The sequence below is a fragment of the Pinus tabuliformis genome, chromosome 2_2, assembly GCF_031772625.1.
Source record: "Pinus tabuliformis cultivar Carrire ecotype Pingquan chromosome 2_2, CPIR1, whole genome shotgun sequence".
NCBI classification, from domain to species: Eukaryota; Viridiplantae; Streptophyta; class Pinopsida; order Pinales; family Pinaceae; genus Pinus; species Pinus tabuliformis.
The window spans coordinates 114,050,553-114,065,110 of record NC_142300.1 but is presented as its reverse complement, the minus strand read 5'-3'; the positions used below and the strand labels follow the sequence as shown (position 1 = coordinate 114,065,110).

At 36.4% G+C, this 14,558-nt stretch overlaps 1 protein-coding gene across 1 annotated transcript in view; it reads left to right on the top strand.

The window, feature by feature from the left end:
- The window catches only part of LOC149191624 (zinc finger protein-like protein), a 343,705-nt gene that overhangs the window by 49,906 nt on the left and 279,241 nt on the right, over nt 1–14,558 (top strand). Inside the window, exon 2 of the mRNA XM_089404364.1 lies at nt 3,768–4,243. Within this exon, the coding sequence (XP_089260490.1) occupies nt 3,768–4,243 (476 nt within the window). The remainder of the gene's footprint in view (nt 1–3,767; nt 4,244–14,558) is intronic.

Here is a 14,558-nt window from a genome sequence, read left to right as displayed (position 1 = left end):
TGAAACGAGAAATATCTAGAACCTATGACAAAATAGACAAGAAACATGTATCAATGATGATGCACTTGTATCGGTTTTGGAAGAAAACATGAGTAGGTTCGATGCCATAAGTGTAAAAATTCTATTTGTTTGGTATTCCAACCAAGCAAAAGCATTTAGGTTTTTGTATCCTTGCACAAATCAGGTGTTTGTTAGAAACAATGTGAGAATCAATGAAAAATCTGATCTGTATCAAGTTGATAGTTGGTGTTTTGAAGTTGATCATCTGATTTGTAAGGAGAATGTCTGTAGGGTGTTGAGAAACATCTTATGATGATTGCAGATTGCATGAGGCAGGAGATCTTGAGATTTAAGAATGCTTTGAGAGAAGTAGGAAATGGTGCTGGTTTAGATGGAGTAAGAGTTTCAACTTTCCATAGTGAGGTGATAAGGGAGTAGGTGGAAGACTGGAAAGAGGAGGCAAGTAGGATGTACGATAAAGTTCATTTGTTTGATTTATTGTTGATTTGTCTGCTACATCAAATTTTGTTGAATCCTGTTCTGATGAAGAAAAAGCTAAGGATATGTGGAAGAAAGCACTCGTGGCTTATACAATGAAGTTGAATATATCAAGGGTAGTACCAGCCATGGGAATGCAATTTGGTTGGCGGATTTGTAGGATGGGTGTAATGAGTATCATGTGTAAAAATTGACTGCAAAAGATGTGGTGTGTAGATAAGAAGAATATTGTGGATGAAATTCTTAACAAGTTATGATGAGGTCCAGAACCTCGATTTTTCAGCATTGATATATCAGTCTACCAAGGTGTAGAAATGGTGCATTCATTAGGCGAAAAATCAGATTTTGCACCAATGGCAGGTGGGTTGAACTTTTCAACCAACATTGAAATCCAATCTGGCTAGTGAGTGAGTGGGATGATCAGGGGGTTGGTCACTTGACATGCTTGACATCAACCATGGCAGATATAGGTTTCACAATCATATTTTTTTTCTCTAGTTGTGGCAACATCAAGATCTGAATTTTGCTATACAATTGAGAAAGAAAGAAATTTATTAATGTCTATAGATGACCAAAGTAGGTCTATGGGACATGAAATTATATCTGGCAAAATAGAGATGAAATATGGTATGAAGAACCCTAGGGAATGGAAAGCTAAACATTAAGATGCTAAAACAGTGTCTATAAAATGAACATTGTAAACCCAGAGATGTGTAAATGTATATAAAATCAAAGTAGATATACAAAAACACCTTCAAGGAAAAGATGAAGAGTAGCTAGAAACTGAGGGTCTGAGACATGGTGCACATAGAAGACAACAACCTGTGGATTTGTGAACCATATTTAGCTGCTTATTGGTTGCAATATTTAAATGTGGCCTGCAAACATCTTCTAGAATATGCTTGTTCCATGTAAGTTATGAGTTGTTATGTTTTGGGACAAGCAATTGTGTTTAATATGACACTAAGGGAGGTTATTAGAGTATATCTTATGATGGTCATATCATGTATGACAAACCTGAGGATTTCGGATATAGATAGGAGCTTTAAGTTGTGACATGTTAATGAATTGACAATATAAGGTGATTTAAAAATATATTTCCTCACATGTCACTTTATAATTACATAAGTAGTTTCATAACTTACATTTTGCTTATCTTATAGTTACGTAACTAGTTTCTTATTTAATATTTTTCAATATGTATAAAAGTAAATACATAAAGATGTCTAATGCAAGAGACATTAAGTTTCGAAACCACTTACGTAACCATGAAATGACATGTGACTGAATTAACATTTATATCACTTTATTATGTCACTAATTTCTTAACGATTCATAGCTTAGAAGTCCCTATACATAACTAAAGGTGCCTAAGCCATGTAATACATGATGTGATCATTATTAAGTAGTAACTATATCAATCATATAATATTTAATTTTGCATTATTATTATTCTCTGGGGGGACAAGAATGTTGGAAGATGAAGCAACATGAGATCCTAATGCAGACATTCTACTTTTAGGATCCCGAGTTACTATATTATCTTTGTGCAAATTTCTGCAATATGGAGGATAATCACAACTCAAAAACTTGTAATCATGGTCAGAGTAGAGGCAGCCTACTGTTACCACAAGTGGGTTTTCTTTTATTTTCTCCTTGTTTTCTTTTTTGGATACATGGCAGTGTCCATGACTCCATACAGGCTGTATCCCGTACTGGTCCTGTGTGGACCGTGTATGAATCCGTACTGTATCTTGTTCTGAATCTAGCTCATATCTTAGCTGTACACCTAATAGATACAGATCAAGATTCAAGATAGGTCCAGGTGGATAAGGCAGGTTTGGTAACATAGCATAGCATATGTTAGCCAATTTTTAGTAGGCAATTGCAGCCCATGTCCACCCATTTGGACATGGAAAAGACAGGGACAATGCATTGCACAACTCACCAGAGTTCAGCCAAGGAGAGTCAGCAAGAAAGGCGTTTCTTGGCATAAATCGTGATCTTTTGTGGAATTGCAGATGCCAAATGCAAGGAAACATTCATTGGCTCCAGTATGCATTGCTTGGGGGTTACAATATCCACATTTACTTGCAGATGAAGGCTCTTTAAGTATGGCTATGTGGGATTAGAAATAAAAAAAAGGTTAATTTTAATGAATAGAGCTATTCAGAATTTAAATTATTCATGCTTATGTGCAAATGTTTCCTGGGAGGAGTAACTGTCAACTGCTGCTGTACTTGTGTAGGTTTTCAGTGGCATTCATCGATCAAAAGGAGTATTCTCATAAATAACTTAATAAGTTACATTATACAATGGCTTGCACAGGAGTAGCCTGGCTTTTGTTTCAATCATTACTATCTTTTTTGGGACTGATAATTTGTCTGTATTGTTGATAATAGTATCTTCCAAATGAACTCAGTTTAGTGACCTTTATTATCAGTATTCTGGGCAGTAAGAGCTCAAAATTTTAGTTTTCATTGTACAAGTAGTTCATACCATCTTTGTGGGGTTGCCGTGACAATTTACTGTGCTCTTTTTGTTCAGTTTTGAATTCAAGTAATGTGATTTTTGAACCTGCCAACAATGATCTGTTGTCTGAAATTACTTATGAGTAGTATAGCTGCAAGCAGTGAGGTGATCAGGCTTGCAGAGACCTAGGTTCAACCCCCCTTGGTGTGAGTGCAGATGAGGCCAGGCGCAAGTTCTGGGTGACTTTGATGGCATAGATATGCACCTCATAGTGTGGCAGCTTAGCCAAAGAGATTGTATAATACATATTTCTCCAGGGAAAAAATTGCTTCTGGCCTGATGAGTGTTTTCCATAAATGATCTGATGAGATCTCAAGATCAGAAATGTCCTTGAATTTTAGTATTTTGGCAATGTTTTTTTCTATACTTTACCTCTTTGCTTGTCTTGCCTCTTTACCTTTCTATGAGTCAATTCCAGTCCAACAAACTTTGCTTCCTTTGCAACAAATCGAAACAATGGTGATCTATGCACATATCTATTATCCTAGCATCAACTGTTAGTCAATTTCTCATGTAAATTAGAAGGTATATATGAAGTGTTTGATAGTTGGCCTTTTTTTTGAAAATAGTAAAATACTCATAACTATGATTAACAAAAAGGCATTCTAGCAATCAACCAGGCTTGCAATTTTTGAGTTAATCACTAAATTTGTTCTAACTTCTTGTTACACTTGGATTTGTGCTGCCCTTTTGTTGTAAGATAGAAAGTGCCACTCATTAAATGTTTTTTCCCCCAGGTGAAGCGGAGAATTATTGGAAGAGGTCCTATCAATGAAGATGAATTTGAGGAAGTAGCACAGGGAACATTTTTGAAAGATGATGACATTTCTAGTATTTCTGGATCAGATGAAGAGTCGGATGATCCTATCACTTGTGGCTGGCAACCTCGAACCGAGTCTGTGAATAGATCCATGAGTATGAAAAACCAGATTTTAATATCCCTACAGTCTGGAGAAATTGTCTCCATTTGGAAAAGTTTGCTTTTGGGTGACAGAGAGGATCTACTTCCTGAACATAACAACTCTATGGTCAAAGAGAATGATGCTAAGGGTTTAGCTTTGGCTGACAAGGAGGTGATTGCGAGGTTGCAATCCTTGGTTAAAGAATCTCGAGATCAGAAAAACTTGAGGGTTGTGTTGCTTGCAAGTGGAGGACATTTCGCTGGTTGTGTTTTTGATGGAAATAATATTTTATCTCACAAAACTTACCACAGGTAGAAAACTGTTTCTTCTGTGTTGAAAGTTGAGCTTCTATTCTTTTTTCTGAAGTGGTATGCTGCTTGATGATAAATCGACTAAGTTTTGAAATTTATTTTATTCTTCTCTTTATCTTAAGGTTGCTTTATAGAATAACATCCTTTGTGATAGTTGTGTCTTGTCAACATGACGATTGTTGGTGATCATTGTATTTCATTCTGTGCATTGTGGCCTATTTGTGCAAATAGTATTGTCTTTTCTAAATTCTGTTTTTCCTGTTACCCCTCAGTTTCACAACAGGATTACCGTATTTTTTTACCAGATTTGCCCTTGCATTTGAGCTATCTTGTGCATGATTTGAGATGATGTCTGAGCCGAGGATTCCATGATCAGTTGTGCCATCATGAGGATTGTATTATGTATCATGATGAACCAGAAGTTGTGACCATGTATCTTATGTATTGTTATTAGATCATGCTTAGTGATTGATGTAAAGCAGTGTTACAAACATCGGTGAAAAATCATGAAAAATCGGCAACGTCACGATTTTCCCGATTTTTCCCAATTTTTTCCCATTTTGAAAAAATGAATATATTTCGTATTTTTTAATATGTGCCGTGGTTTGCCAATTTCGCTGGAAAGATGTTTTCTGGACCCATGCTGATTTTTTGCTTATGCCGATTTTTTCAACACTGATGTAAAGTGTTTTTTCATCTAGGTGGTTTATTTGGACCGTTGTGGTTTTTCACGGCCCGTCCTCTTAGTCTCTTTCAAGGATAGTCCTTCCCTTATGGTTTGCACTAACCATCTTTTAGGAGTCATTTATGGCCAAGGTGGGTGGGCAGTGGTCTTAGAGTAGACCCCTAAGTCTTTTCACTTTATCACTATGTAAAAATTATGATATTGTAGCCACGAGGGTTGATCCCGGGTCTCCCTTAGATTAGTCCAAGAAGTTACCGATTTACCATGTGTGTAATGACCCACCTATAACTATAAATAAAATACAAGTATTAGCATACATACGAGACCTCCATACGATAGCTACGTATGCATGGACCCGTATGTAATGCACTATATATATGATAAACCCTCAAACGAACAGAAAATGTTAGTTTTAATGTTAAATTTTAATTTGTAAATTAAAATTTATGAAATTAATAAAATTAATTAATTAAAATTATAAATTAAATAAATTAAATAAATTAAATTAATTCATTAAAATAATAAATAAACTTTATCAAATCAAATTTTCATATTCGAATAAAATCACCAAATCAAATAAGATTTTGTTTTATAAAAATACATGTATCAAAATAATGACACGGAGATGGGAGGGAGGCGGTGAACGGAGATTTAAAAGAAGGAAATCTTGAGGGGGGGGGATTGGCGGCGGTTGGAGGAAGCATAGTTGAGAGGAGGAAATTTTGTAACACGAGGTTATCGACAGTAAGGATTGAGCCTTGTTTGTTGTGAAGTTTTTGGGCACAGGGGAACAAATTGCAACAATTGAGAAGCATTCTGGACTGAGTACCTAGGTTGTACCCAGTTTGGTTGGGAGGTTATGGTCTTTTGGTAACGGGAGCGAGAGCGGGAGCAATTATGAAGCCTCTTCATCTGCAGGAACCCAGGTAGGTACTTCTCATCAAATCAATTAATTTGATATATGAATTTTGGTTAAACTTTAAAGCAGGTTCATGTAGAGTTCATATTCTATTTAGGCTAAATATATGGTTAAGTTTTTTTTTTAAGCATTACAATGTGTTAAAAAAAAGTTATGATATTGTGTTGTAAATGTTGTCATATCGAGAAGCACACTTCCCCTTTAGCCTAAGCATGGATCTATGTATTTATTATTACACTTTGGCCTAGGTGATTGTCTCCCTAGCACTTTTGGGTCTTATGACATGTATTTGGCACTTGAGATCATGTCAAACTACTTCATTAGGGGCACCTACATATTTTTGTGCACTTGGACCTTTGAGGGCCCCTCTTTCCAACACCTTGCATCTTTTGAGATTGTCGTTCACGCATGGAAACTTGTTATGTGATGACACATCACCCTTGTTGGACCACTCCACCTTCTAGCACATATTTTGAGGCATGTGTCATTTCTTTTGAGGAGCCGTCTACATTGTTGAGCATATTTCTTGACCATTGGAGCTTTTTCTTAGTACGTTGGAGTGGTTTGGACCTTCCTTGATTTGAGGGAGGTTGTTAGCATGGATTGTGGAGGTGTTTAGACCTTGGGTACTCACACACAACCATTAGATGCCATTTTTGGAGAGCCATCCACCTTGGGAACTCACATGTGCCATACATGTGGCCTACTAGACCATCCTTGCTAGCCATTTGCTCATTTGGGGGACAATCTTTCTTTGAGGAGGTTGATGAGGTCTTTATTTTGCTTTCAAGAGGAATGTTAGACCCCTTTGACCCATCTTCCTTTTTTCGCTGGGACACCCTCTCTCCTTGGAGATAGTTGTACATATGGCATAACTACCTCCCTTGTTTATGTGTTTTAGACCTTGCCCTCATAGTTAATTGGAGGATAAGAGTTTTTTATGATCTCCTAGGCTAGATCAAAGGAGAAAAATATTATTGTAATAGGAGGGTTGTTGAGCCTTCTCTCTATATAAGAGGCTCCCTGTCAGAGCATTTTTTGTTGTTGATTGGAATATTTGAGAGCACCCTTGCTGAATATCAAGCATTGAGGCAATTTGATGTTGTGTTTAAGGTCTTTGCCCTTGGCTATAATTTTGTGCTTTCAAGTTGGATGTGGATGTCAAGTCTTCTACATAGGCAAGATTAGCAAAATCGATCCATTTGAAGGGTAAACACTACCAACTGGAAGGGATCTCACATGTGAGGTAACCCCTCTTTTCCCCTTTGTTAATTTAGTAGCATTTAATTAGTAACTTGCTTTATATGTCCTCCAGGAATTCTAGAAGGTTATCAGTTTCAATTGTTAAGTTAAAGTTGATTTTGCTTGTTGAAGGTGGAACCATTTGGACCCCTTCCTTGTAGGGTCTTCTATTTTGAATTAGATTAGAGAGGAGGCTATTGAGTCTTTCATAGCCTTGCCTCCATTCTTTAATCCTTAAGAAAATAGGCCATTTAGAAGAAGTCTTCTTCTTCACCCCATTAGTTATAGCATTTAACACTAGTCTCTTCCATCAATCACCAAATATTTTAAAATCCAAAAAAATCATTTTTCTTTTGTTTACTTCAAATCTTAAATTTATTGAATATCATTAAATTATATTTCATTTCAAGTCTAGTTGCTTTTTGTTATAAACATAAATATAAATATAAATAATAATTAATTACTTAATTAAACAAAAAGTCAAGGGGCATGTACCCTTTCACCCCATCACTAGTCAACGCTATAAAGTAAACCATCATGAGGGTTATTGTATCATTAATTTCTATCAATTTTTTATATATGAATGCATTTATAGTATATTCAAATACAAATATATTGTCTACACACATTGTTTGTGACATTGGTATTAGAACCAGTTTGATCTGGCCAATGGCCAGGGAAGTTTTCCATAAATCTTTAAAAATACACATAAGAACAGTGTTAAAATTGGCAACCAGGGCCAAACTCCATGTGGGTCATCTTATTTATGGTCGTTGATATTTTTATTGGATCCCTCTCATCGAGAGGTGTAGGATTGATCTAAAGATAATCTGATTCCGATAAGTATTTATGGAGATGAATTTATTTTGATTATGGAATTATTATCAAGCCGACCAGCGACTTGAGTAGGCTCAGAAGCCTAATAGACGTGTCTATTCATCATCCACGTTTTAGTATAAATTGGTGAGGACTTGAAGTCATTTTACACATGTATTCTTGAGGTGATCCACTCTCCACATCTTGGGTTTTTGGAGAAGGAGAGAACAAAAGAATACGCTGGCCTAGAAGGAGCCCTAGCTGCAAGATGATGCCCTAATCCAACATAGACTTCTACTGATCATGAGGAGACCTTATACGCTGTTCTCATACGCTGATTTGGAAGTCACTTATACGAAGGGAAGAGAGACTCCTTACACGCAGTGACATTCATGAAGAGCCGCAGTCATAACGCATGGAAGAAGCCGCAGTCATAACGCATGGAAGATGCCGCAGTCATAATAATGTCAAGGAGATCTGGTCGCTGTTAATAAGAGACCTATAGCTGCCAAGGTCTGAAGGTTTACGCAGCCCTAAACTACAACCAGCCCTAAATGCTGTAGAGGAGAAGACTCTATACACTGTCCATAATGGAGATACATATACATAGTAATGGCAATATGTATACATAGCAATAGAGACATTTACAAGCTGTAAGAGAAGGTATTTAGATGCTATAATAGGACATTTACACGCCATAATGAAGTCACCTTCTACGCAATCATGGAGACAAGTCTTATACACAGGCAAAGGAGACGTACTAGGTGTTGTCGCACAAATTGTCACGACAACGCTAAGACCGGGGGTTGTCACCCTGATCCCCGGTCTCTCCGTTTAAGCCTGTCTCCCGTGGCCAAGGGGGGTAGACCCTATGGGATAATGAATGACCAACTGGGGACCAGTTGGGTTGGGAAACACGAAGGGAAACAAGCACTGAATTGATTTTATTAAGCTAATAGACCAGTGCCTTATGGAGTTAATGACTGAATGATAATTTATCAAATGCTTGCAGAAATATGAGCTCATTAACAATCATTTACCATCAAATAACTCAAACTAAGGTTAACTTTTGCCAAACGTGAGATAATCAATAAACACTCAATGGTTTAACAATACTCCAGCAATTAAAATTTTGAAAAGATTAAATGCTTTAAACAACCACGTAATTTTAAATGCTAACTAGAGATCAAATTCATATAGCTAATCTTTAAATGATCTTCTAAGCGTATTTAACCACATGAAAATGATAAATATTAGTCCCACATCAAAATTTTAGCCTCAGCAGAAAAGATATATTGCAAACACGACAAATCCTTGAGCCAACACTGAATCCGGCAAGATATTTCCAAATTTTTTTATTTTATTTTATTTTATTTTTATTTTTATTTTTTAAGTTAAATGAAAAACTGATAACTCAAATCCTAAATCTAAATCTAAAAAATAAAGTAAAACTCTAAAACTTAAAATAAAACTTAAAAGGGATTCTTTTTTAAAATTTTTTAAGTTCACAAAAAAAAGTCCACAATCTAAATCAAGCTAAAATCTAATTAAATTAAAAGAAAACTTTATATTTTTTATAATTTTATAATTTTTTTTATAATTTTTGATTTTTATAATTTTTTTAATGATATATATATATATATATATATATATATATATATATATATATTATTCTAAAACTTTGAAATCATTTAAACTAAACTAAGCTAATTCTATCAAAAGTAAAAAAGGTCTAAATCTAAAACTATATTAAATGAAATCTAAAAAATTTCCTTAGTCTAATATACCATTATTAAATCAAAATTAAAAAAAAAAAAACTTTAACTCTTACTAACACCACTTAAGAACTAACGTGAATGAAATATATACATAATTTTTTTTTCGAAACATCTAATCCTTAAAAACCCAAAATGTATCAAAAGTTTGGCAATTAAAAAAAAAAATGCAAATCGAAATATTTCGAATTTTTATTGTATTTTGCAGGTTTGGACGTGCGATTGCAGCGATGGGCTCGAGCGATAAGGAATGAGGGAAGAAGTGCGTATGGAGCTGTGGCTGTGTGGAACGTTGCTTGTGGATAGGTTGCAGGTCGAGGGAGCTGGCGGAGGAGAACGCGAGGAAACTGAGGGAGATCACGTAGGAAGAGATCGGGCGTTTTTTTTGCAGGTAATGAGAATGGGCGGAGGCAGCGTGTAGCTAACACGGTGAGGGAAGCAGCGTAGGGAAAAACGAATGCTGGAGGAATAACGTGAAAGAGAAGCTACTGTTAGATATGCTGGGCGATGAGCGGATATAGCGGTGGGATTTGATAAACGACTAAAGCAATGGCAGTGAAGGGCTGTGTGGTTTTCAATGGGGTTTTTATTTATTTATTTTTATTTTTATTGTTTGCAGGTGTGGAGCTAACAGCGTGAGGTTTCTGAGCTGCGTGGGCAGCACAATGGATGAAATACGTAACAGGTAAGGGAGAAAAGGCCTGAAGAGAAGGAGCTGTGGGCCAGGGAAAGAATGGCCAGCGTAACAATGCCAGAGAGACAAGGACGCAGGTTGGATGTAGAGAAAAAGTGAATTTGTGATGGCAAGATAGCACTTGAGGGGGAGCAAGTGAATCGATGCAGATGGTAACGAATCTGGAGATGGTGAGGCAACAAGGGTTTTACCCAGTTCACAACAATAAAAAATTTTCAAGAAATTTTTCCTGCAATAAAAAACGAAACCCTCTCAAAGACTTCCAGATCTGAAAGCAACTGAAATTGAAACCCTCGGTCAACAAAACTGCTTTGATAAACCCTCAAATTCCTTCGGAAAATTTGAAAATCTGTTGATATCTCTGCAAAAATGATGCTGAAGCCAGATCTTACCCTCCAGGGCCTAGATCTGGCTTCAAACAGAAATCTCCTCTTCAGTCCTGCAACCTGCAATGGCAAAAACAGAAACCCAGAAGTAAAATGTGCAAGAAACAAAACTAAAAAAAACTTAAAACCAGTTAAATAATTTACAATTTTTACAGATTTTTGACTCTTAAGCAGCCAGATTTGTCAATAATTCTCAGTAATATTTTCAGAATTTAAATTTAATGTGAGATACTTCAGAAAACCCTTCATGCATTCATAAAAAATTTCAAATGATAAGCCCGGGATTAAAACTAGCTGGGCTCTTTCAGAAAACACAATCCAGGAGTTGGTTGGTTCAGCCGAGAACTTCCCCTAACGCCCGGTAAACTCAAAACTAAGATTTCTGCACAACTTAAAATCAACCATTAACATAGAGGGAGAAAACAATAGTGAAACCCAAATCAAATGGAGATACTTGCCATTATATTTCCGAATCTAAACTATCATTCAAACCCCAAAGATCAGAAAAGATACCTGTGCCTAAATCAATCTTCATCAAGCTATTATCAATGGCTGAAAATAAAATTATGCAGAAAAATAAAACATTTTACAACATTTCCAGAAGAGTAACACCAACAAGATTTTTAACCCCAAAGTCTTTCTTTATTGCACAAAAAATGACTACAAAAGAGCTTTCTTTAGCACCAGACTCTCAGATCCAATCTGATCTCAAATGACCCCTAGCACGCTATTTAAAGGAAAAATTCCCAATGGCTAGTTCGAGTGATCCATGTCAAACTAATCTCGACCGTCGATGAGGATCAAGATTTCTTTTAATCTCATCCGTCGAATTTTTAAATGCATTTTAATATATTAAAAAATTAAAATTCTGCATTTATTTACTAAAAAATTTGACTTATTATTATTTTATTATTTTTAAAATTTTTATTTTATTTATTTAATTATTTTTTAATTAATTAATTTTAATTTTAATTTTTTTTAGTTTTTAATTTTTAATTATTATTTTAACTTTATTATTATTTTATTATTATTTTTATCTATTATTTGATTTTTTAATTTTTTATTTTTGGATCCTCGAACTTAGCCTTTGGAAAAATCACCTAAGACCTAGGACTTAGGACTTATGATGGGATTAAAACATTTTCTAACCCTCGGGCCTCAAGACATTTTACATCATGACTTTTACAATTTTACAACTCAAAGGGGAAAACACATTTGACATAGACCCTCATAGACCACCCAGTTCTGCGACCAAATATAATCTAGCAAATCAACACACTAGGATTCGTCTAAGATTCTAATGACAAAATTCATTCCGGCTTTGGGGTTAGGCTGAAGGAAAACTCTGCCGATCATGGATCGGTGAGACAAAAAACCTTCCAGAACATAGATTATCACTAGAAAATTAGGTCCACCTAGGCAATTTATATACATGAGTCAACTCTGCTAAGATTATTTACAATTCACACATGCAGACTGGGTTTACAAAATTACAACATAATATGATCAAGTCGACGATGACTGTCGAATGGCACGGACATGTCGATTAAGCGCTATCCCTTTTGCAAAAAAAGGGGGTGTACTGCTATGGGAAGTTGACACGTAGTGGTCAACACTAGGTGTAGTCATATTTAGTAGGTTAAGGACGCAACTATGATCTATGAATTGGATCAATACATGAAGGCATAGCCACAACAAAGGCATGAAACAATAGTCAAGTAAAGTCACAATCAAATGGAGTCACAGTTAAGGTCATGGAACCGTAGTAAGTTATATTACTGTCTTGCTATGACTCTATGATGAGATAAGGATTCAAAGAGGAAATCCTTGGCACATGTATCATCAACGTATTCCTGTGGCAAGAGGATCTATGAAATCCTACAACAACATTAAAATGAGATCATGGGCAGCGTGATGATAAATGAGATCATGGGCAACATAATGATAAACGAGATCATGGGCAACATAATCATGGGCAGCATAATGATAAATGAGATCATGTGCAGCATAATCATGGGCAGCATCATGATGAATGAGATCATGAGCACGAGCAGCATAATGATGCTTGATGATATGAGCATGGGTAGCGTGATGATGAATGAGATCATGAGCATGGGCAGCTTGATGATGAATAAGACCATGGAAGATGCAGCATGAAGATGAGAACAACTCAGTCATCAAGGTTCAACACATGTGACAGTACAGCAAGGTGTCACACAGTAATGTGTAGCAAATGAACGAGAGGCAACACTATGATAGGTGAAGGAGTCACCTTAGAGAATCAGTTGAAGCAATATGTCTTCAACTAATCTCTGTAGATATCAAAAGTAAAAGTGTTGACTTCTATTGTAAATGTACTATCTCACTCACTTTCTCTGCTGAACTATGAAGAACATAAAAGAAGAATTGATCAAGGGTTTCCCCACATTGTGGGGTTTGTCCCTAGCTGGCGCCACATCTTGTGTCCTCTTGTCTTGGCTTGTCTTTTGCGATTTATATTTATGTTCTATCTGCAGTTTACTTTAATGCTGATGTGATTGCTAACTGTGAAAATTTAAATAAATTGCTCTAGCATAGAACATACCTAAACTTAACATGGTATCAGAGCTAAGGTGAAGACAATGCCCAAGCAAGAGTGAAAGAGCAATCACCAAAGACAGTTGGGACAAGACAAAAGGATCAATGGGTTCCTCATAATTCACCCAGGGTGAAGTCGAAGCAAAGAATATTATCAGAATGGCGCAGCGGAAGGTTCTGATGGCCTACCTAAAGATCACTTCATTGGGAAGTTCGGATCTAAGGGTGGAAGGAAAGACAAATGCCTTGGTTACAATAAGTTCGGCCATTATGCGAAGGAGTGTCTGAATGGCAGAGACACTTCTCTTGATGAAGATAAACAAATCATTCCAGGGTCAAGGGAATGACAGGTAATACAGTTCATCAAGGAGAAATGGTCGACTCTTCAAAGAAAGCAAGGAACCCCAGGCACTTCATCGGATAGATAATCGTGGGATTATACTTGGAGCCGATACCACCTATCCTAGAAAGGGTGTAGGGAATGTTACCCCTAAATTGAATGAGGGTAACTCGATTCATTTACATAATCTCTTTTATGTACCTGATCACAAGAAGAATTTGGTGTCCATCTCGGAAATGGAAGTCAAAGGTTTCACGGTGGCACTCATCGATGGAAAGGTACGTGTTTAAAAATAGATTTTTCAAAGATGTTTTAGAGTTCAGGGTTGTATCAAGTCCACTGGGGACCATGTCCATTGTCTCAGCACCAGAGGTCTGTGAGTCAGATGGTGACTGGGATGCTTGAATTCAAAAAGAGCATGAAGGTACATGTTTGAGATGTATCGAAGGAAAATCTTACAAGGAGACCATTCCCCTCATGTAGCAGGTCCACAGGTTTGACCCGTGGAGTTTGAGATTCAGGAACGGGAATCTCATGTATACAGGTGGAAGAAAGCCCTCTATGGCTTGAAGCAAAACACCTCGGGCGTAGTATGAAAGGATTGATAGCTGCTTGATGAAGTTGAGATTCACTAGGAGTGAAACCAATCCAAACCATTACTTGAAGGTTGTGGATGATAGACCTCTCATATCGACACCTTATGTAGACGAATTATTTCTGACAGGTGCAGACCCTCTCATTTGTAGAAGTAACAGGGAGTTGGATTCTGGACATATGTTTTGCAGTTAGCATGGTGAGCTCATATTTGGTTGAGCCTCATTGGATTGGTGCCAAGAATCTTCTGAGATATCTTCAGGGCACAATCTCTCGTAGATTGAGAT